General features: G+C 47.9%; 1 protein-coding gene across 5 annotated transcripts in view; it reads right to left on the bottom strand.

Annotated features, from left to right (window-relative positions):
- SLC8A3 (solute carrier family 8 member A3) overlaps positions 1 to 22966 on the bottom strand; it is a 93402-nt gene that overhangs the window by 11976 nt on the left and 58460 nt on the right. For 2 of the 5 annotated variants that reach the window (XM_017742240.1, XM_008639511.2), the window contains exons 2-3: positions 10913 to 11019; positions 171 to 188 (exon numbers count right to left, since the gene is read on the bottom strand). In XM_017742240.1, coding sequence (XP_017597729.1) covers positions 171 to 188; positions 10913 to 11019 — 125 coding nt within the window. Of the gene's footprint in view, positions 1 to 170; positions 189 to 9411; positions 9516 to 10912; positions 11020 to 22966 lie in introns of all 5 variants that reach the window. The other 3 variants (XM_008639513.2, XM_008639512.2, XM_008639518.2) reach the window with 2 other exon arrangements.

The raw sequence follows: 22966 nt of genomic DNA, 5'->3' as shown, positions 1-22966 counted from the left end.
ATCAATTGCTGTTATTTTCTTAATTGTACTGCTCTTAACTAGTTCATGCTAGACACAAACACCATGAGCTAGGGTTGTCTACAACACAGCAAACACAAACATGGGGGGTCTGACCAAAGGGGACAAAAAGAGAGCCTGAGCAGCCAGAGGAAAGGAGAAAAAGCACTTACCTTGCGTGAGCAGTAGGGCTGTGGTGAGAGAAGAACATGAGAAAGACAGAGAGAAAAAAGAAAAAAAGGGGAAAAGTTAGTATCTGATGGGGAAAAGCTGTTTTGCAGATGAAGGCTGTCAGTGAGCAATGGACACGGTGCAAGGCAGTGTGCGAGCTCACAAGGGCTGCATGTAGGGAACAGGCTGGGGAGCAGACACCACAGCAGCACGATGGAGAAGAGACTGGGGTGCTCCAGTGAGCACCAGAGCACTGGCTCCCCAAAGTCACCCCCTCCCCCCAAGCAAAGGCAGAAGGATGGGATGCAGCTGGGGGGAAGTGGCAAGGAGGGAAAGGGAAAGGGGGCAAGGAGGGCAGTTACTCTTGCCATTGGGGCCTGATACAACCCTAACTGACCCAAAGGCATGGGAGGTGCCACTGCTTAACGGGTAGGTGTCGTTGTGGCGGGGCTTGGCACAACTGAGGACCCCCAATAAACTTGTAGGTACTGAGAAGAGAAGGTTGATGGGCAGCTCAACGAGGTCAGCAGCATCAGGAGGCATTGATAAAACAGGCAGCCTCCAGTGTCAATAGGGGCAGGGGGTAACATGGCCATGCATCATCCCTCAGGATGATGCCCTGGCTCACCTACACCTATCCCACATCCCACAGGTACCACTTTCAGCGGGTCAGGGTGCCTAGAGGAGCATAGGCACATGTAAAGCATCACTGCTTGAGTCCTCCTGGTTCTCTTTGTTCCAAACTGCTGGTTTGCCTGACAGTGCTGCATGGACACAGGCCATGTGACTGCATGGTCCTGTGAGATTTGAGGTGGGAGGAAAGGAGGAGAAAGGGGCGAAGGTTCTTGCAAGGGATGACCTGACCCTGGTTTTCCATACAGACACAGCTCAGTCCCTTGGGCAGTGACCCCTTGACCCTCTCCTCTCAGTTTTCCATACAGACACAGCTCAGTCCCTTGGGCTTGACCCTCTCCTCTCGTGATTTCCCCACTCCCCAGAGCTGTCACAAAGAAACATCTGACTGGATCCCTCTTAAGTGTTATCCACAGACAGCCACAGCTTACATCCAGGTATCAAACTAGCTACAGCAGAGTCCGTATAGCAAAAAACCTCAAACGGCCTTTGAGAGGGGCCAAGCACCAAGTCTGTACCTTAGCTTTAACTTCTACTTGTCTTTCAAACAGCAAACCAATCCTTGAAGACTCGGTTGCATGTGATGACAGTATTGTAATTACTACTAACACTTATTATCATGCGCTTTTAGTCTCAGAAGCTTAAAACTCTGTACAAAGACTGAGTCAGTATTAACAGCCCTATTTGACAGATGGCGAAGCAAGCCAAAAAAAAAAAAAAAGAAGCTAAAGGGAACATTTTGCAAACTCAGAAGTGGGCTGGAGTCCAAAAGTGCTAATTTTCCCCGACTTGCTGGTTCGAGCCTCTGAAAAGCAGGACTTTTATACAGATGCACCCAATTGTATCTGTGCCATTTGAAAGTGATTTCCTAAGCAATTTATCAAAGGTCGCACAGCGCATCCATGGCAGAGCCAGGGAAACTAATCCTGAGTCCTGACACCCAGTCACTTCCTTGCTCTGTTGAGCAGCAACCATGGGCACAGCTTTCCCAACAGTTTGCAGAGAGACACTGATCCAGTCATGATCTTCATCCACCAAGCCATCTCCCAAGCTGGAAGTACTGTGGGCAATCCAAGAGATCTCCCTTGTCCATGAGGGCAGGTAGAGGCACAGTGAAAGAGGAAGGTAAAATGGAGAGGCTCCTTGCTGAGCATCCCTTCTGTTTCAGGGTCAATTCCTTTTGAGAGTCAAAAACTTTAGGGAAACCATTCATGAGTATGTTCTGCATTAAGTACAGTGCCACTGAGCCACAAGATGCAATGGGATGTTTGCTCTGCCTGCACCACCTCTTGTCATCCACGCACCTCTCCTGGAGTCTCCAACAGGCTCATCACTGCCCCTGGTAGCATCTGGAGTTTCCTTGTAGCTCTGTCCTGCTGCAGTTCCTGCTGTCATGTGACCTCCTTACTATTCCATGGTCTTCTGGTTCTCCAGACAATGTGCAGAAATTTAATTTGCCTTTTGCAATTACAAGCATCAGTACAATGGGTCGATTTGGTGTTCAAATGTAATATAATGAAATATTACTGGGACCCTAAGCTACTGTGGCTATTAAAAAAATCATTGGCTCCTCATGTTTCTTAAAACTGTTACTATACTACTCTGGGATTTGAGTTTATTTTTTTCCCCATTTGCTTGTGAGCCTGAAAAAGAACAATTTTTCTCCCTTTCACTTATGATATAATACATGAATATTTGAAGAAGCCTATAAAGCTATGAATGAAACATCAAGAATACAGCATGCAGAAAGCCAAAGGATTATTTTATCTTTATATTTCTGAGTGAATGCTGTGCATGCAAGCAAGAAAATGATTTCACGGACTACAGCTTTCTTCCTGCACACACATCTGCTAATGTGCCCTTAGCCCTGACCTGTAATGTTTTCTGACAGCCCATCTGGGGATGCTGTACCTGTACCAGCTTCACTGATGGCCTCCGTGCTGTTCCCATCCCACAAGCCTCCTTCCACTCTCCCCAGCCTGGGCTGCATCCCTCCAGTCCTCTCCAGGGCACCTCTCCCTCTCCTGCACTGCTGCTCTGCACATCACGCTCCTTATGGGGCCAAGCCAGGCCACCTCACTGCTCTTGGCATCTCAGGCAGTCTCAGAGGCTTGATGTGTACTCTTACAGGGAACTGCTAAAATTAGCTCCGCAGCCAAATCCAAAATAGCAATCCCCAGTATCCCTTACCTAACCCTTGCATGGTGTGATTGTGGACAAACACATGTGCCTGCAGATAAGGGGGCTGTGATGCTGACTCACCCAGGAGAGCCTTTAGCTCTGGATCCCAGTTCCTCCTTCACTGGGGTTTCTCTGCCTTGAAGGCTTGGTTTTGACTAGGTAAAGTCAAAATTGCATGCATGAACTCTGCTTCCCCTGCCACCCCTGAAAGTGGACAATCTAAACCTGAATTTAAAAAAGCTGCTAAAAAATCTGTTTACTAATAAGCCATTTCATCTGCATGCTTTTGATACAGTTTGAGGTCAGACTCTGCTGTGACATGCATGTTGGTGTGGGTTAGAGATCAGGAATTTCATTCCCTCCTGCTTTAACTCCAAAAAGCTTAAACCAAGAGGAACCAGGGTTGGGACTGAAGCAGATGAGCAATCCAGCAATCCTGTGTTTACAGCAACCTGATGTACTGAATGCATGTCCTAACCTTTTTCTAAACAGTGAAATACTTTTCTTTGCTCTTTACCTCACAGACTATGATGCATGCTTTATTCTGGACTCATTCTTCAGTACCATAAATCTTTTCTAATCAGTGTCCCTAAAGACTCAGAGAAGCCACTGTGTAGATAAGAGGATCCTTGTTAAAGGCCTGGGATTTAGACAGTGAGCTGAAATGAAGGAGGGGAGGATGAATTTTGAGGAGACTCCCAGTGGCACAGCAGGGCAGTCACAGGAAGCCAAGGCAAAGCGAACACACGGCCTCCATCCCCTGCCCACTCAAAGGTGACCAAGAAGTGACCATATAAAACACAGGCTCAGTTCCCCGAAGAGATAAGGATCCTCCATCTTCCAGATGAAACTGTCCACAGGCTCTGCCTCCAGATTTGCTCACTGAGGTGAGCAAACTGTTTCCCTAATAGATTGTGAAGAGCTGTAAACATGGGGGTTTTTATAGGCTAAACAAGGCAGAGATTTTGCAGCATTAACTTGAATGCTATTATTATTGAAGTCAATAGCAAAGCTTTTGCAGACTCTAAGAGACTCCTCTCCATCAGGAGAATCAGCAGCGTTCAGCTTAATCACAGAGCTGAGAGGAAATTATTAAATCTTGAGGGAATGAGGTAACAGCAATCTAACATTTTTTTGCTATTCTCATCAGCAGCTGATGGGAGTTGATGAAGAAGGAGTTTCTTAGTATCTGTCCACACTTCAGAAAACTGCAGCACATGTGCTCATGTAGCAATACAGCTTATCTTTAACAGGTATGGATCTTTGTACCAAGTCAAATAATTCCATCGATATTTTGATATAGGTAACTTGATGGATCAATCCAAGCTGGGAATTCTTCCTTCTTTGCAGTGTAATCCTTCCTCTGTGACTCCCAGCCACATCCTCCCCCCGGGCACAAAGCTTTCCCATCAGAGGTGCTGACACTCCATTAGAAGGAGATGCGCTATGAGATTTGTCTGCACCAGTTGACTCTGTGCTGGCAGGGCTGAGAAAACTTCAGACAAAATCTTCCCAAGCCAGGGCATGCCAACCAGCTGTTAATAGTGTTTGCCAGCCATCTGTACTCCCACATCCAGCAAAGTCGTATCTTGTGGGAGACATGCTTTCTGAAGCAAAACTTTGCATGAAGGTTGTCAGTCCCTTTTACAAAACATAACCCTCAAGACTCAGCCTTCAAGCATCAGCCCTGAGGTTGAATCTTCCACCACTGTCCCATGAGCTGAATTCTCACAAGCTGATTCCCAGTCACCCTCATGTAACGTATTTTTCCAAATGCTATTTTCACCATTATCTGCAATCAAGTGAAATCTCCCGGAGTAGCCTCCCTTGCCATTCAGGCTGTATCAGCACTTAAGATTAGCCACAACTTAAGCAGAAGAGCAACTTCATCCAGGGAACACAAAGCAAGTTTTTCTCTTGTAATCCAGGACTATGGAAAAAGTGTGAAAGCTGATGTGTGAAGAAAGTATTACTCCAAAATCCTGCTGGAACAGCAGCAAAATCCTCATTCTGAGTTGTGAGCTGACACAATAGCAGAGTTGCCATGAGAGCAAGAGTCAAACCAACAGACAGCATCTTGTCATAAAGGAAGAGACTCGTTTCACTGCAGGAACCCTTTAAACAGGTGCTGAAAAAAGGATGTCCAGAAATGTGGTTCAAGGTGCTGGGAGGTTTCAAAACCCTACAGCGCTCAGTAAACAGGGATTCAGTTTACATGACTGTGCATATAGAGGAAAGGTGAGACAAGAAGGATTTGAAGATTAATTTTTTAGAAACAGAGAGGATAAAAAAGTCAGGAAACCTGGGAAATTGCCAGCAGGATAAAGAAAAGCAACATTTACCTTCTTGGCTAAGCAAAGAATGTGAGTCTCTCTCTTTGATTTCTTTTTACTCATTCATTTCAATATAACAAGCTTGCAGCAAGTGCCATCTTTGCCAGTGCTCTGTGCATCTGATATGCCACTACTGAGTCAGTAGTGGTCGTCATCACAGGCCAGGCTGGCAAGATACCAATCTCAGATCTGTTCTCATCTCTTTGAATTATTGGAGCATGTCAACAAAAAGAGCTGCTATAGTAAAACTACTTGATGTGATTTGTTTGGATGATCAGAAAGACTTCGAAAAACTCCAGCTGCAGAAAGTGATTGGTGAAAAAGAACAGATGACCTGCAAGACAAAGTAGATGTAGCATTTATGTAACAGGAGTAAGTGGCCAGCTCTCCTTACGGCAAGGATTAACAACTGAGTGTCCCAAGGCTCAAAGCAGCATGACACTGATGTAACTGGGGGTGAACAGTGAGAAGCAGCATCTGCAGATGATGCAAAATGTTTCTGTTAAAAGGCTGTATCAGTGGCTGTCCTGCATTCTGCAAGCCCTGGTCAACCTGAAGACAGGCATTTGCATTTGGATCACCACAGAAACACTTCTGAGTAGAGATGATTTTTCCTCCAGTAAGGTACTAGCAAGTGCAGAGAGCAAGAGCAACAGGATGAATTTCATGCTGAGCTCTGACCCTCACAGAGACCCTCCTGGAGACCCCTGTGCCCCACAGCTCTGGTTAGGGCTAAGGAGAAATTCCCTTGACTGGAGGTGACTGCTTTATATTGGTAGGTGTACAGGACAGCACAGACAGCAATGCAAATCAACCATGTGGTAGCAAGCCCTGCTCACACCTGCCATCCTCCTCCACTGCATGTCTGTCAGGAACCACTGCCACCGCAGCCTGCAGCAGTGTGGGTACCCTCAGGGACAGCACACTGGGTCTGAATAGCACCAGGCTCCAGACCAAGTCCTGCATCTCAAAATAAACCACTCAAACTCTGCCCCAAGCTGGTTTGAAAAGCACATACTACTCCCTGTCATCAGCTCTGCCATCACTTCAGGGAACATTTCACCCCTGATTTCATCACTGCCACACAGTTTGTATCCCTAAGGTCAGCTAGGAGCTGCCCTCTGCATGGAGAGGTCCTGGGCCTGGTACAGGCCCTCAGCACAAAGCTATGGCAGGGCAGGCACAACTGGCTGTCTCTGAGTAACCTGGATTGCAGATTACATCCAACACGACCGCCACTCATCTGAGGCACCCAACGCTACCCTGCTTCCAGAGGAGCCAGAAGAGGTTTTGAAGACACTGTGAATAGCTGAGAACATCAACAGTTCCACAGCTCCTTAGACACAGGCTCAGTGTGACACAGCTAAATGGGGAGTAACAGCAAAACAAGGACACACTGTCAAGAAACCCACATCTTTTGCAGCACAGGGAACAAATGCATGGGTAGCCAAAACCCACAGAGACTCTACCTCTAGAGCAACCAAGCCTGAACTCCCAAGGAGAGGCAGAAGCTGTGCTTTGCCCTTGCCACGTGAGTCGCGTGGGGGCACATCCATCACCACAGCAAATCCCCAGCAAAGGCCAAGCTAGGGGACTGTGGTGTGGGATTTTCCCTGTCTGTGGGCGCGGGGCAATGGCAGCACCTGCACAATGCTGGCAGGAACACGTGTGCTGCAGTCAGCATGAGCATCCCTTCCCCAAGCCACATGGCACGTCGCACGATGCCCGAGCATGTGCCGGCCTGTGCACAGCCTGGGCTGCCTCCTCTCCGCCGGGAGCCAGCTGCTCATGCATGCACTCCGTGAAGCTGCTGGCCACAGCGTCTGCTCTTGATCACTGTCAATGCTCTCTATGGGAAAGCCTCACGTAGCTCCTCATTCTTCATACCAGGCACAAGGTAGGCTCATCAGAGATGCCGCAATGTGCAGCGCTATGGAGCTGGGGATCTTTCCAGATGCCCTGGATTAGTGTAGCGACTGTGCCACCTTGTGCCAGCAACATTTACAAATGCAGTTTAATCTTCTGCCTCTTAGATTTTAAAACCATGGTGCTCTCACTCTGACTTTTCTCTAATGAGGTCAACCAGGGCCCTGCATCTCCTCCCTAGCATGATCCTTTACTTCCTCCAGGCAAAAGAGGGTCCAAGGGCGTGCCCTCACCTCCTGGCCCGCAGGCTCTGTGCTGCAGATCACTTTAGTCCAGCTCTGATCTCCTCTCTGCCTGTTGCCACTCAGTCACACTGACTCCAGCTGATATTGATGTAAATAAGAGATACATGATACAGCAAACTGGCTTCGTCGTCCTAATAATAATGAGGACGTTTTACAACTGGTCCACTTCAGGGGCCATTTGGATTTTTTTCAAACACTTTTTCTTATTCAGCCAGGTGCAACACAATCTGTATAGGAAAAAGAAATGTGGGACTTCATAGAAACAGCCCAATTCTGTCTCTGTATCCTTATTCTGCTCATTGTTTAGAAAAGGATTCAGGATTCACAGAGAACAGACAGCTGAGAAAAAATTCACGGTGTTGCTCCAAGCTGCCAAGTGCGTAAGCAGAAGGCCAGAGGCCTGTGATTTTCCTCCTGGACCTCCTGGACTCATGGATGGGAAGGGACTGCATGGGTGTAGTGAGCAGATACCTACATGGAAGCTGTGGCACTATATAGTTCTTTTATATGATGGGAAAAAAGCAGTAAAATAACTAGTGGCTACAAGCTGAGGCCAGACAACTTCTACCTAGCAGCCATGCTCACATCTTTACCTTGGAGGGCAACTGATTGCTGGGACATACTCCTATGGGATATGGCAAGGTTGGTCACTGCTTCTGCTCAAGAGCAGTTGGACTTTGGTGAAATCCAAGGGCCTGTGCTTGACGAAGTGAAACCTGATATCCCTCATTGCCTACGGGCTGCAGGAAGCAGTCTGACAGCATTAAAATATGGGTTTACATTTTACAAGTCCACGGATGCTATATGATACTGACAAGCTAACGTAACCTGTGTCTATCCTGAACATCCTATGGAGCTGTGTATGGGTGCTTGGACTGGCCAGAGGGCAGCTGCTGTGCTGGTGAGGTAAGAGACAGAAGATGTTTCAGCAAGGGAAAGCTGTGCTGTGCAGTGCACGGGCAGCTGCCAGGTGTCCCATCACCGACAGCAGCACCTGAGAGCAGAAATAAGCCAGTGGCCACACACATCTGGCTCTACTCTGTAACAGGCACCCAGAAGGTGGATTTGAATTCCCTTTTGTAAAGTGCCTCTGTTTAAGTCTTGGCCCTCCCAGGCCACCCCAAAGCTAGTGAAGCCAGTGGCAAGACTCAGTGAGAAAGAGGTCAAACCATATAGGACAAGGCCAAAGATGCATGGAGGCAAGGCACAACCATAAGTCTGGGTTTATTCCAACTATGAATCCTGGTCTGCTGGGAGATCCTGGCTCTCACTGCTGATGAAGTAGGACCTCAGCAGAGCTTCACACCCTCTACATGACAGACTGTGATTGTCTGTGACACATTAAAGGGGTTTTCAAATGGAAGACATGAAGAACCACTTCCCAAAAAAAGCAAGCCAAGTTACTTCACACCTTCCCTCTTCTCCTGTGGGCTTTTCACCACGCTTCATAGGGACCCAAGAGCACCAAAGTAATGCCACTAGAGGCAACAACAGAGGGAAGGACAGGAGGGAGTACAGGAGGAGCTGAAAGGGGCAGCCATGCATTACACCCTTCTCTTGCCTTTTGCATTCCCCAAGGTCCTGGCAAAGAAGCAGGAGCAGGGAGAACAGCAGAGGTGTGCTCAGAACAAAAAACAGATCAAGACAAGGAAACCCAATCAAAATAACACAGCCTCCGAGGCTCAAGCATTGCACAAAAGGAGGATCAGAAGTAAGCTAGGCTCTTAAGGCAGAGATCACACAGAAACAGGTAAGAGCAAGAATACAGGAGGGCAAAGAGTAAAAGTCGATCCCTCTACAGGAGGAGGAGAAAAGGAGGAAGGGTAAGGAGGAGAAAGAAGGTTATATTTTCTGGATTTGGGGTTTGGATACTTGATTCTGGTTTTTTTTCTTTTTTTCATTTTTTTTCATAAAGGATCTCACACCTGATATTCCTCGTTCCATCCATTGCGGTTCACCAAGGGCAATGAAGAAATTCTCCTGCCTTTCGTATTCCTCCTCATCTACTATCTTAACCCTTATGGTCTTCCTGTAGGGACAACAAGAGAGACAACTGTGTACAGCGGGTCGGCTGGCTGGAGGTGAGGCGGCAGCAGCAGCGGCGGCGGCGCGGGCTCCTGGCACGCAGCCCCTTCCCGCTGGGGCGGTGTGCGTTGGCCTGCCTGTCGGACACGGCATCCTCGCAGCGGCTCCTCGGGAGCGGGGGTGTTAGGGCAGAGGGGGCTGGCAAGGGAGTGAGGAGGGAGGGAAAAGTGGGAGGAGGACCTTGCTGATGGTTAGTGGAAGGTGACTTCTGCAGCGCATTTTTTTCAGTGTCAGATGGTAATGGAAAGGGTACTGGCTGCCTGAAAAGTGCCAGGGACCACCACCCTGAGCTACCCACTGTGTTTTAGCTGGAAGACCAATTTCTTCTTACCATTAATAATAAATACAGTAATAATACCCTCATGATTAATAATAAATTTGCAAGGACTCTGGGCTAGGAACCAGAGGAGAAGAGAGAGACACATTTCCCAGTGGGGTGAGGTAGGTCTCTGCCAGTGGCTACAACTCCACCAGCTGCAAGGGAGGCTGATGGTTCTAACTCCCATTTTTAAAATGGCACATCTTACTGCTTTCTCTCCTTGATAGTATCTACCTCATCCTCCTCTCCTGTTCCCCAAATGAGGACAAAGCCTTCCCAGGGGATGGACACCTTTGCTGGGACCTCACAGGGGACACAATGGGACAATGCCTCCAAGGCTCAAAAGGAAATGCCCTGGGCACTGGAGCAGGGCTAGCCTCTTCTCCCTGAGGCCAGCTCATGTGGCTCCCTCCAGTACCCCTGCAATGCACACAGATGCTGTGAGCCCCCAGGCAAACCAAAGCGGACATCAGCTCCTCCTTGTGTCAGCTCCTGCTCCCAGAGTTGCTCTGTGGCAACCAGACCAGGGGTTGCACAGCCTTTGCCCAGACCTTCTTAGAAGTCACAGAGCTGCTTCTCTGCCAGGCCTTGATTCCCATCTCTTTCTAACACAGGTCTGACTGGAACAACCCATAGGACCAGGGTTGGGCAATGGTCTCCTGAGATGCTGGATGTGTTTCTAGCCAGCATCTTCCCACTGACACTACAAAATTTGTTTAGACCCTCCAGTGGGGATGGCAGAAGGTTCCTCTCATGTCACCACAGAAATATGGACAAGCAGGACTGCTCTCCATCCTGCTCTCTCTCCTCCCCTCACCACTTTGCCTCTCAGCAGCCCCAGCATCACTCCCCATGCCACCCCATGGGTACCATGTGACACAGTGTGCGCGCACAGCAGTATTTAGGGCAGAGCAGTTGGAGACAGAGAGACATCAGAGGAAGAGGAGGAGAGGAGGAGGAAGGAGATGGAAGAGAGGAGGAAAGAAGAACGTTAATGTTAGTCTGCAGGGCCAGTACTACACCTTTCTGTAAACTCATATCCACCATGCGGGGGCTCATCAGCTCAATGAAGAAATTCTTGGTTTTTTCATACTCCTCATCATCAATTACCTTGATGTGAACTGTTTTGCTGTGGACGGAAAAATAATAAGGGTCATAAAGGTGAGAGGGGAACAGAGAAGCAAAAGTCAAGGAAGGAAGGAGTTAAATGGGTACATTAGAGAGTCAAAGTTTTCTCACCCACTGAACAAACTCAACATGACCCTTTGAGAAAGGCTAAAGCCCCCCTTCTGCAAGTGACACTGGCCAATTTTCTGTTTAACCCAAGGGCAGAATGGCAGGCCAAACTACAAAGTGAAGTTAGACAAAAACAATCCCCCAGCAAACTGGCTCAGGGCTCATCCTGTGAGCAGTGAGGTCTGATGCCAGCAGAGAGGCAGGCTCCCCTCACCCTGTTACCCCTGTGCACACACACACACGTACAACAGCAGCCACACAAGCACACACACCCCACTGGCACCATGCTGCTGCCTCAGCTTCATTGGCCTGCTCTGAGAAGTGCTGGCTGCTGGAGCAGCTGGGCAGCAGATCCTGTGTCTCTCCTTTAGCAAATTTCTTACAAGTTCTTGGACCATTTTGTAGGAAAAGAAGTGCTCACTGTGCCATGGTTTCCTTCACAACAAATGCATGCCCTATGCAGAGGTTACTGTCCCACAACTTTCACATGCAAGGGGAACAAGAGAAACAAGTCAAAGACTCTGCCAACCCACTGCCTCCTTACAGCCAGGCTGCACTGACTGTTGCAAGCTCAAAATGACCCCTGCACTCCCCTCATTTTCCCAGTGGCTGCGAAGTTTCCTGCAGTCCCATCCCTTGCTTGTGACTGAAGAGATTTGGTGCTTTGATTCTGAGCTGGTGTAACACCCTCTTAAATACAACACTGTCTACACATGTAACTCCTCTGAACAGGCATACGCTGGCCATCTTGGGGCTCCTGGACTTCCAGTTAACCCCAACCCCAAGCTGGAACTGCATTTTTTAAACCAGAAGTCAGTTCCACATAAAAAGCATTTCCCTTACCTCAAAACAATTGCCCCAAGAGCAACCAGGCAAGTTGCCCCTTCTCCCAGTGAAAGATCCCCTGCTTCCCACAGCTCTGTACCCACACATGGCCCTGCAGCTACAACCTCCTCTTTCTTCCTGCCCATTGTGAGCAGTCAGATCAGCCCCAGGTGCATGCTGTGCACAATCAGTCTTGACTGGCAATGGGAAGGAAGAGAAAAGCAGGACTGGCAATCACATAATCTGGAAAAACAGACCCAAATTCAAATCTCCATGTGGCTCAGCCTGTAGCCTTTGGCATTAAATATACCCAGTATCTTTGATCCCACAGTGTTTCAGAGAATAAGCAGTCCAGCCCTGCACCCTGGGGACGCTGTGATCCCCACCCTGGGGATGCTGCCATGGCCAGCAGCCTCTGGAAAATCACTATTTCAGCACAGTATGGGAGCATCATCACTGCAGCTTGCATTCCTACTGATACCGTTAATGACCACAAAATTATTCGGTCATCCTACAATTTGACCCTCAAGTTATAATTGCTCCTGCACTCTGGCCGTGGAAATCCTGTTCCCTGTGCTGACTCTGGTCTTGATCTTTGTCCCAACCCTTGTCTTTCAAATGATGGCATAGGGGTAGGAGTAGAGTTTGGACAACCTCTGCCTACCCTATCCAGTGCAGGAGTATGCAAGAAAAATCACCTCCAGTTCTTCTCTCTGAGCTAAATTAGCTTTATTTTCGCCAGTGCTTGCTCTACCCATACTCTGCACCAATGCCAGCAAGCCTCCTTTCCCCTCTCTAGACTCCTTCAATCTCAGCTAATCCAGCCATAAGGATGAAGGATTTTAAATGGTATATCTCCTGTGTAAATGTTGCTGCTCTGTTAAGACTTCATCACGATGATTTTTTTGTTGCATTTTTGTTGGAGATGTTGAATTTGGCTTTTGAACCAGATGTTATCTGGGCCCCTGATACTTTGCAAAGCTTGTTCAATTTGCTGAGGTAAACCTACAGCTGATTCATAGCTCTGATCTTTTCCTTGCTCATTACTACAAAACAGAATGTGGGATTGTCAAAAGCAGCCAGTGCTTCCCAGACGTGGGTTGCTTTTAAAAATCTTATTCATAACTACCATTGCTTATGGTTTTACCATTCTAGGAGCTTCAAAATACTCGGTATTGCTTGTCTGCAAAAATTTGGAAAAAACACCACAGACCCTGTTTCCTGGGGGCCAGCTTATTGTGACAAAGCTATTCTAAGGCTTTATACAGTTAATATTATGCATGCAAACCATTTGAGTTTTCTTTCATACAACCTTCCCTTCCCTTCCCTTCCCCTTCCCCTTCCCTTCCCTTCTCCTCACTGCATGCACATTTTGTTAAGCACAAGGAGCTCTATGTGCCCTACTAAGCACTTCCACAGTGCTGAGATTTCCTTAAAGTAGTCTTCTTTTTATTGTAAAAAAAAAGATAAAAACAGTTCAAGAAAGAGAAAGACTTGCTGGGGATCCCTAGAGGCTAGCATGGCAAAATGCTGGCTTTGCAAAAGCAGGTCCCCTTGAGTCAGGAACGCAAACATTCTGGGCTCCTAGACTAACTCAGCTCTGCTGCAAACTGGACCATGACCACATACTCAAGCATCAAGTGGCTTTTCCAAAAAGAGAGTCTGAATTTGGTGACCAATGAGTAAATTCCTGGTTTCCTCGTTTGCTACAAGCTTTTAAGGAGAAAAGGACCTTTTACTCAGCTCTTAAACAAGAGGTGAAGGACAGATCAAAGTGACAGATCAAAGCTACAGGTGCCCTCCATGGACACAGGCTGGGCCTTGCACCCCCTCTCCCCATCTGACTGAATCCCAAAGAAGGTGGCGCCCAACCTTCCCAGCTTTGCTGAGAAGTGGTGAGTGCCCAGCAGGTTCTCCACCCCATTAAAGCCTTGGGAACACAGCAGGAGCCTGGAGGTGATGCTTGGGGACCCAGGTGGGGTGGGATGGGGGGTAATGGGAGCCAAACTGCAGCCACTGCCAGCTCTCGCTCCAGAGTCAGTGCATTGCCAGACCTCCCTGTGCAAAGAGGAAAGGAGCAGGGCAGAAGCTGGCAAATACTGTGCAGTGATGGGGGAGGCAGGCGAGGGCTCACACACCCAGTGCCACATAACAGGGAGCGGTTAACCTTTCACTGGGATTTTGTGGCAGAGGGAAGAGTGGCATCCCTGCTCCTGGGCCACTCTGCAGCCTGCACAGATAGGGGCACAGGGCTGGGTTTGCACCCTTGAGGGGAAGTGCCCTTCTCTTGGCTGGCTGCTCCCATGCCTGTCACCACAGAAAAGTCAGTGCTGACAGAGGGGGGGTTGTGGTGGCCCATCAGGCCACCCCTCCCAGTCCGCTACGGCTGGTGAGGGCTGCCCTTTCCCCCGCTCTGCAGCTTCCCTACCACTGCGAGCATTTCGCTCCTCTCCAGGCCTATGAAAGCAACAATAAATACAGCTGCGTCCTGAGCTGTCAGAAATTGTCTGGAGGCCAAAACACCGATTGCTCCCACACAATCTCATCTCTCACCTGCAGCCACACCGAGAGCTGCCTCCTCGGAAGGCACGAAGAGTAGAGGAGATGGATGGAGAGAAGAGCTGGAGTTTAACACTGCCCCGGGAAGACACCACGTTAATGTGAGAGATGTGACAGAAGGACACCGAGAGGCAGAGAGCGTGTGGGAGCGGGAGGCTTGGGAACATTTTGCTGCAAGAACATCATGACAGCTTCTCGAAATTAATGGAGGCAGAGGCAGGCACGAGAGGGGCTGGCAGTGCAGTAGCCCTGATGGGCATGCTCACCACAATGGGAAGCAAGGAATCTGAAGCCTACCTTGCTCAGCTGAGCAGCTTTCATTCCCCAGCCTCTGGCCACTTCACACGGTGAAGTGTGACACTTTGCAGCCTTCCCCACTGTCTCTGACAGTTTGACTGGGGCCAAGACATACTCAGACAGCTCAAAAGCAGAGAACAACAGAGACCACCCAAAAACCTCTCCTGGCAGCAAGGAGCCACTCTGCAAAACACGAAGCCCCACTGCCAGCACCAAGCCACAGCACAGTCCGATCTCAACACCTGCATGAGTACAGTGATGGGAAGGGCTCTTTAATTCAGGCCTCAGTGGAGCTTTCAGCAGACTGAGCAATGCTTTCAGTTTGGCCTGTGACACAGCAGGACAAGACAAAAGCCAGCACTCCCAGGGAACACCTGGCCATACAGAGGTCAGGATAGCTGCTCACTTGCTTCTTTTTCTCTGAGGTCATTGCAAGCTGCCACCCAATAGTCCTCAGATGAATGCAGTCCAGGCGCTGCTTACAATATGCACTTAGAAACAACCACTGATTTTAGAAGTTAGGGATGGAAAAGCTCCTCTGGGGAGCAACATTAAGAATGAGATTTCCCTGAGTAAGCAACAGAAGATAAAATGAATAGACATCGATCTTCTCCTAAAGGACCTTGTGCACATGATGTTCCTAAATTCCTCATCTGGGAAGTACAGAAGATAATCTATAAAATCATTTTATTTGACAACACGTCCACTTCCAACACATAAGGCAACAACTGGATGGTTATTTGATTAATGTGCTAGAAAATACTGAGTATCTCTTTGTGCGGACACTCTCATTTGCAGGAATTATTGCTGAGAAGGTTAAGAGGATGTGTCTGTGTGTGTCTGTGTGACTCTGGAATGTGAAACAGCTCTAAAAACAGTGCAAGTCAGGAGATGTCACATAGTATATACCACTGAAACAGGCAGGGCTGTGGCAAGGGCACAGTTTAGAGTCCCTGGTGGGATGCTGTTAGCCAGGATGAAAAGCACAGCAAGGTAAACATCCCTGGGGCAGTGAAATGTACCAGGAGATGTTCAGTCACTTATTAATGTGAATCATTAGTGCATACACCTTGGATCAAGCCACTGTGTTCTTGACACATCTTGATATACCCACATCTTCATCTGATTTGCTGTGGGCGCAGGTTCCTGCAGCATGAAGCTCAAAGCATGTGGTACCAGTCTGACTCTTCCCCAGAGCTCTGCACAGGGTTGGGGTTTCAATGTGAAGCAACAGATAGGGCCTACCTGCTCTGCTAGAAGACTTCATAGAGAAGTCATAGAATCATAGAATATGCTGAGTTGGAAAGGACCCACCAGGCTCATTGAGGCCAACTCCTGGCCCTGGGCAGGATAACCCAACAATCACACCATGTACCTGAGAGCATTGTCCAAATGCTCCTTGAATTCTGTCAGGCTGGTGCTGTGACCAGGAGAGGTCAGGTGCTGCTACCCTGGAGAGCCTGTCCCAGTGCCCAGCCACCCTCTGGGTGAAAAACTTTTTCCTGATATCTAACCTAAACCTCCCCCGACACAGCATCATGTTTTTTCCTCAAGTCCTGTCATTGGTCACCAGAGAGGAGAGATCAGCACCTGCTCTGACGTTTCCCCTCATGAGGATGCTGAAGACCACAATGAGGTCCCCCCTCAGTCTCCTCCAGGCTGAACAGACCAAGTGACCTCAGCTGCTCCTCATGTGGCTTCTCCTCCAGACCCTTCACCATCCTCATGGCCCTCCTTTGGACACTCTAATAGCTTAATGCCTTTTTTACTTTGTGGTGCCCCAAACTCCACACAGGACTCAAGATTATGCCACCTAGTGCAGGGGAGAGCAGGAAAACTGCCTGCTTTGACTGGCTGGCAATGCTGTGTGCTTGAGGCAAACCAGAAGGGATTAAATAAGGTTATGAATAGTGGGGATCTGTCTTTGCCCAGTTCACTGGGAGGTGGATATTTAACACAGCAATGTGACAGTGCTCACAGGAAAGGTGAAGAAGCCAGCAAAAGAAGCCTGATTTGATGCCCATGGTTATATGAGGTTGTGCATCAATAACCCAGAGTAACAAACTGAGCAATTTTAAAGCCAAGAATTATGCAGTCATATAGGACAGACAAAGACAGGAAGTGTTTGAAGGGCAGAATCATTAGATCCAAAAGCAGATTCACTAAACTCACCAAGGAGATGCTGAGTGATCTTAATTTCAAGAAAAAATCATGGTAATTTAAGAACCTATCCAGATTATGACCAATACAGGCAGGTTGCACATTGGTCTTAAGATCCTGTTTATGAAAGAATATTTTTTGATTCCCACGGGGATTATGGAGAGGGGGAACAGCTTTTCAAGCCTCCAGCTGCAGCCACTGGGAATAGTCACAGTTTGTTCTAGCAGAAAGGTCAGAACTGAAGGTGCCTTTAAGGTCAGATTAGATGTTGGTACCAATTAACTAAGCAGATGTCAACAGGATAGATGAACTGTCAGAACACAGTTTCAAGCAGATCATTGATGTGCATGTTGCTGATGTTTGAGTTACAGAAGAACTCGTACTGGTGCAGAAGCTGGAGACAAGCCACGGCAGGCCAGTTTCCAAGAACTGGCTGTGTTGTTGGTGAGGACCTTGGAAGAGCAGCTGTGCAAGAGTTATCCTACTTTGTGTAGCAAGCACATGGGGGACAGCCCGAACAGTTTCACGACCAGCCAGTCAGCTATAAAGTAACACAGCCAAAAGCTATCCCCAGAAATTGAGTTTTTTCTCTTCCGTGTTTTCTCTTTTGTTGTCAAGTTGGCTTATGGGGTAACCAGATGGTAACTAGTTATCTTTTAATTAAAATCAGCTGATAAATTATCAGATAACTATCATCTTCTCATTAAAACAAGCCTCTTTGCAGAGCTGATCACTATATGACCTATGTATTTCTCCTGTCAAGCCTGAAGCCATACAAGCAAGTCAGTTGATACTTGCATACTTTAGTTTATATATCTATGCAGTGCCTGTGATCCTTATTTCTCACAGGGACTTGATAGGGGACAGTCCCTACTTGCTTTGAACTCCTAAGGTGGCAGATGATACAGTGATGCAGCCAGAAAGAAGATGAGGGAAAAGAGCAGAGAGAGCTTGAAATGGTGGTGGAAGCATCACTTATTCATATGAGTATCAACTTATTCTGCTTCATCTGACGTGGTTCCCACTTGAAGGAGCTGTGCACTTCGGCAGGGCACCTCCTCTTCCTTGCTGAAGTCTATTTAGGTCATAAGGGAACTAAAAGACCTCAGAAAATAGGTCTGCAAACAACTACCACCCTGCCTCTGGGCAGAACCATTCTCACCAAGCCATTCCTGACAAGTAGGTGTTGCCCAACTGCTTCCTAAAAGCCACATTATAAAGATGGTTTACTGGACAATCTTTCCCCATATTTCAACTCTTTACCTCTAGAAAGCCCTTTGTAATGTCCACCCAGACTGACAAGGCAGGAGGGGGAAGAAGCCTTTGGCACTGCCCCCTGGAGCGGCTTCCTGTGTTGTCCCTGCTGTTCTTCCTGCACAGTCAGGGTCTGAGACCGGCCCAGGAGACCCAGAGCCCTTCTGCAAACCTCTATCCCTGCCACACATGCAGCACACAAGGGATTTCTGCTCCACTCCTGCAACAGCCAGGGCCAGAAACATCCAGCTCTGCTCCAGCAGCTCACAGGCACAGGGGAAAAGGCTCACTGGAGAAGACACTGTGCAAGAAGTGGCTGTACCCTGAGGTGGAGACTACAACCCCAGGCCAAAACCTTGTGTGACCCTTCATGCCTGCTCCCCAGGACTGTGTGGGACAATGTGCAGGACCACCAGGAGCTCAGGGGCTCTGCCTGGTTGGCTGTTAGTAGTGTAGTTTGTTCCCATCACACCAGATCTCCTAAGGCATAAAGGAGGAAATACTGACACGGAAAGGCATCTTCCCTTTGTGTATTCCCCACGTAATCTTGGATAATTAGTAAATTGGCTCATGCTTCAATTAGAACTATTGAAAATGCTTTAGTAGCTGACACATGATAATTAAAGGGACATAGCCAAGACTAAGAGCTGTATTTTCTAGTCTTTACTTGTATAAGAAAACTTTGAAGTGTTACCAGTGAAAGATTTATAGTGATAGCTGTTAAAAAGATAAATCCAAATTAAAAAAAAAAAAAAAAATTGCCTGTTGTGGTTCCTCCATCCCAGATGACAACACTAAAGGAGTTTCTTTGTCTTTCTGGTCATCTTCATCTTTCAGTTTGTGCCTGTTTCTTGCACAGCAGCCCAGCCCTCGCTTCCCACTGCCACCCAACAGCGCCAAGAGACATGAAACACTGCCAACATCACATGACGGTGTTTCACACCTACGTTGTACCAGTGTAAATAACTGCACCAGCAATGAGAAATCAGAGCTGCTAAGTTGCAAGTGAGCCCATTAAGCACTTCCGTGCCATGCAAAAAAAATCCTTAAGTGCCTAATATGTTATTCAGGGCAGCTCAAGAGATGTGGTATATCCATGTGTCAGCCATGGGAATCACCACTGGAGCTAGTGAACGGCAAATGTCTCACACTCAACTTGGAAGCCCTGAAGAGCTGGAAAGAGCATGGTAGGGAGGCACCAAAGAATGCTCCGTGAGCTTCCATAATGCAGTCAGCCCTGCCAGACAAGATATCCAAAGCACTCTATATTTCACTTAGTTGAAACATGATAAAATACTCTAATATACAGGGTTCTTCAAGGAAAGATGCCACAGTTTGTTTTTAAGAACTTCTGAAAAAAAAGGAAAGATCAGAGCTTGTCAAACCTCCCCCCCCCCTCTCAGCTGAGTCCCTGTTGCTGATCAGCTGAGCTATTTAAGTTGGGTTGTACAAGCATAACAGCCCAGCTCCACAGGTTTTCTTTTCCTTATTCAGTTTAATAAAGCTGCTTGGGTTCAAATATTGAAGCTGTGTGTACAGACACATGTGGGCCCTCGTCTGGCCTGCTCCAAGTCAGCTTCTTCTTGCTGACCCTATGAGATTTGATGCTTCAGGGCCAGGGGAGAGCAGACAAAATTTCAACAGCCTCTGGAGCTGTTTGTTGAGGTCTGTACAATAAGTACATGTCTGGTACAAGCAATAATTCAACTTGGCAGCCCATGAAACCAGACAGTTGAGGTGGGTATCAGGCTGGTGTAGGTGCAAAGCATCGCCAGGGCCCTGGGCGTAGAGATTTCTCTCTTCCCTACCTTGGGCAGGTTCCCAGGGAAACAGCTTCAGTGAGGAGATTCTGTGCCCTTTTCCTCTTAGAAAGAAATTTTAGAGGGAGCAAAACTTCAGCCACAACCACACTGTGGCGAGGGAGGGAGGAAGGGAGGAATGGAGGGATGGACGGAGGGAAGGACGGAGGGAGAAAGGGAGGAAGAGAAGAAAGCAGGAAGGAAGGAAGGACATTTATTCCTTACTAAAGGTCTTTGAATTTTACTGCTTCCATCTGAGTCTAATGCACCACAATAAATGACTATGATATCAAAGTCCATCATGAGTATCAATGGCCAAGAAAAAGTACTAGAGATCTTTTGTTTGCTCTAGAGAATGGCTCCAAAGATTGAGAGGGTGCAGGACCGGGAGTGCTCTGGACAGGACAGGGTAGGCTGGACTACCTCAAAGTCTCTTGAGATATCCTGAGCAAACACAAAACTAGGATTCAGCTGGAAGGGACCCCCTGTCCCACCACAGTGCTCCTGAATTCCACCTGCAAGACAGACACTTGTCATTGGCTGTCACCCCTGGTTTTAGACATTTCACTCAAGGCATGTAGATTTGGAAGCTATATTTAGATGTCTTCTCTATTCTTCAGCAACAGGGTTGCCATGGAGATGCTGGTGAGGATGAGAAGGTGGGGACAGAGGGGGAGAGGAAGTTGAGGAATGAGAAATACTAGATTCAAAACAACCCTCGCCAGCCTGGGAAGGCTTTAAATTCCTCCTAGGGCAAGAACTGCTGGAGCTTGTTAGCCGAAATGAGCCTCTGGCATTGCCTCACAGCATGACCCTGCCACACATTGCTCAGTGCTTTGTCATGGCAGGTTTGAAGACACACAAGGGGCTGGCCTTCAAGCACTGCTCCTTTGGGAGAGTGTGGCCCCATTGACCTGATCTTGCCAAAACAGAACTCTGGGAACTCCATGAATGTCCTGCTGCTGCCATGCTGCTTTTAAGTTCATAGTGACTCCATACTTGGTCAGCTCCTGCCATAGCTGGGGTGGCTTTGTCTCTGCTGCCAACAGCAGAGGCAGACAAGGAGCTGTCCTACAATTACTACACTGCTGATGTCCAGGTGTTAGAAAGATAAATTACTTGTTGACAGAACTTGCTTGTTAAAAGTTTGGGGCTTGACACGCTTCAGTGATCTCAAACCCAGAGGGAGGTTAACAAAGCTTGGGGAGAAGCATGTACTATTGATAGTGGACACAAAGAATGCAGGATTTAGAGGCCACAAGGACATCTGGCAGAAATCCCAAGATAAGGAAGAAACTAATAAAACCAACTCAGCAACTGTGCTAAAATCGGCTCTGACTGAGCAAAAGGTAATTTTGACATGGGGAGGTTGCAACCACCAACTCATGAAGCACTGACTCAGGAAACCAATGGACTCAAGAGAAAGACTGAACATGTGGACTAATTAGCATGAGAAGTAATAAAAAGCTGGTAGAGCAGAGGACTGAAATAATTTAACCAATAGACAACAGAATACTAATTAATAAGAGCACTATGTAACTTGTAGCCAATGAACATTAATGCCTTTGTTTGCTAAAATGTATAAATAGTGAAAAGTTTTTATAGTCCTTGTGCTAGCTTTGTGGATTTGTCACCCAGCACCCCCTTCTGCACAGAACTGTAAATCAGTCAAATACCTCGTCTCAGTGTATGGATTGACCTTTTGCATTCCAGGTGAAAGAACCTATTTTGGGACAACACCGGCAATGAAATTCAGCTTTTCAAGAAGGGTCAGGATACTCCCCCCAGTCCCCAGCACGGAAGCTGGGATATCTCAACACCCTCTCTTTTCTAGCTCCTGCATGTGACAGCATCCACAGATTTCAGTGCTCAAAGCACATCAAAAAGGGTGAAGAGCAAAGCCAACTTTCCCATCACAGACGCCTCCAGATACCAGCCTCGCAAGTCCCTCTGTCCCCTCCCTCACCCTGCTCTTCCCACACACCCACGCAGACAGTGCTTTCAGCTCTGCAGGACAGCACTCAGCACTCAGCCACTGGAGTTGCACTACATCCAAAGCAGCAAGGCAGAAATCTGTAGGAAATTAATGAGCTGCAAACAACACTGTGCAGCTGCCAGCCTGAAACGAGCCCGCTCTGCACACCGCAGATACAATTATTATATATGAACAAAAGAAGCTGGAGCTGGAGTCGGGGTGCTTTGGCTCCGGTCACAGGCTTCTTGTGACCAAGATAAGGGGCAGCACAATGAATTGCCACAGCAAAATCGAAGTTGGATACCCAACCATTTACATAGAGCCAAGATACTGCATCTTTATCCAAGGCCCTGTCCATTTGATCAGGCTCACAGTTCTGTTCTGTAGCACTGAAAATAGGGCAAAGGATACTCAGTTACAACATTTTCATTTCACTCTTTGGGGCTGTTTTATTTGTTTCTTACAGAAAAAAAACCACACTGGGAAAACCAAACAGGACCATTTTCTGAATTTCCAGGAGCTCATGCCTTGGGAGAAGCTGCAGATTCCCAGAAGGAGGCCAGCCCTGCTGGGCTTTTACTTTCAGAATCCAGAGCTTTGCACCATTAAAAAACCACCTCCTTGTCCATAAATGGAACAAAAATCACGTCATTAGCCAGCTTTGCAGTGAACCAGAGTGCTTCAGAAGGGTTAAATCTAGGAGCAGTGCAACCCTCAAGCCTCGATTAATGACCCAGCTTCGAAGGGAGACGGGCTGCCGCACTTCCTCCCTGCCTTGCCACAGCCTGGGCCCTGGCAGGACAGCCTGGCTCAGCCACACAGGGGGAGTGCTGCACACTGGCATGACCCCATCCAACAGACCAAGCACACCGTGGCCTGCACAGCATTCACTCACCCAGCTGGTCTCCTGCAGAATCACAGAATGGCCTGGCTTGGAAGGGATGTTAAGGATCACCTAGTTCCAACATTCC

This window comes from Corvus brachyrhynchos, unplaced genomic scaffold, assembly GCF_000691975.1.
Source record: "Corvus brachyrhynchos isolate BGI_N302 unplaced genomic scaffold, ASM69197v1 scaffold115, whole genome shotgun sequence".
Lineage (NCBI taxonomy): Eukaryota > Metazoa > Chordata > Aves > Passeriformes > Corvidae > Corvus > Corvus brachyrhynchos.
Note: the sequence above shows the minus strand (reverse complement) of the source record. Positions and strands in the feature narration are given on the sequence as shown.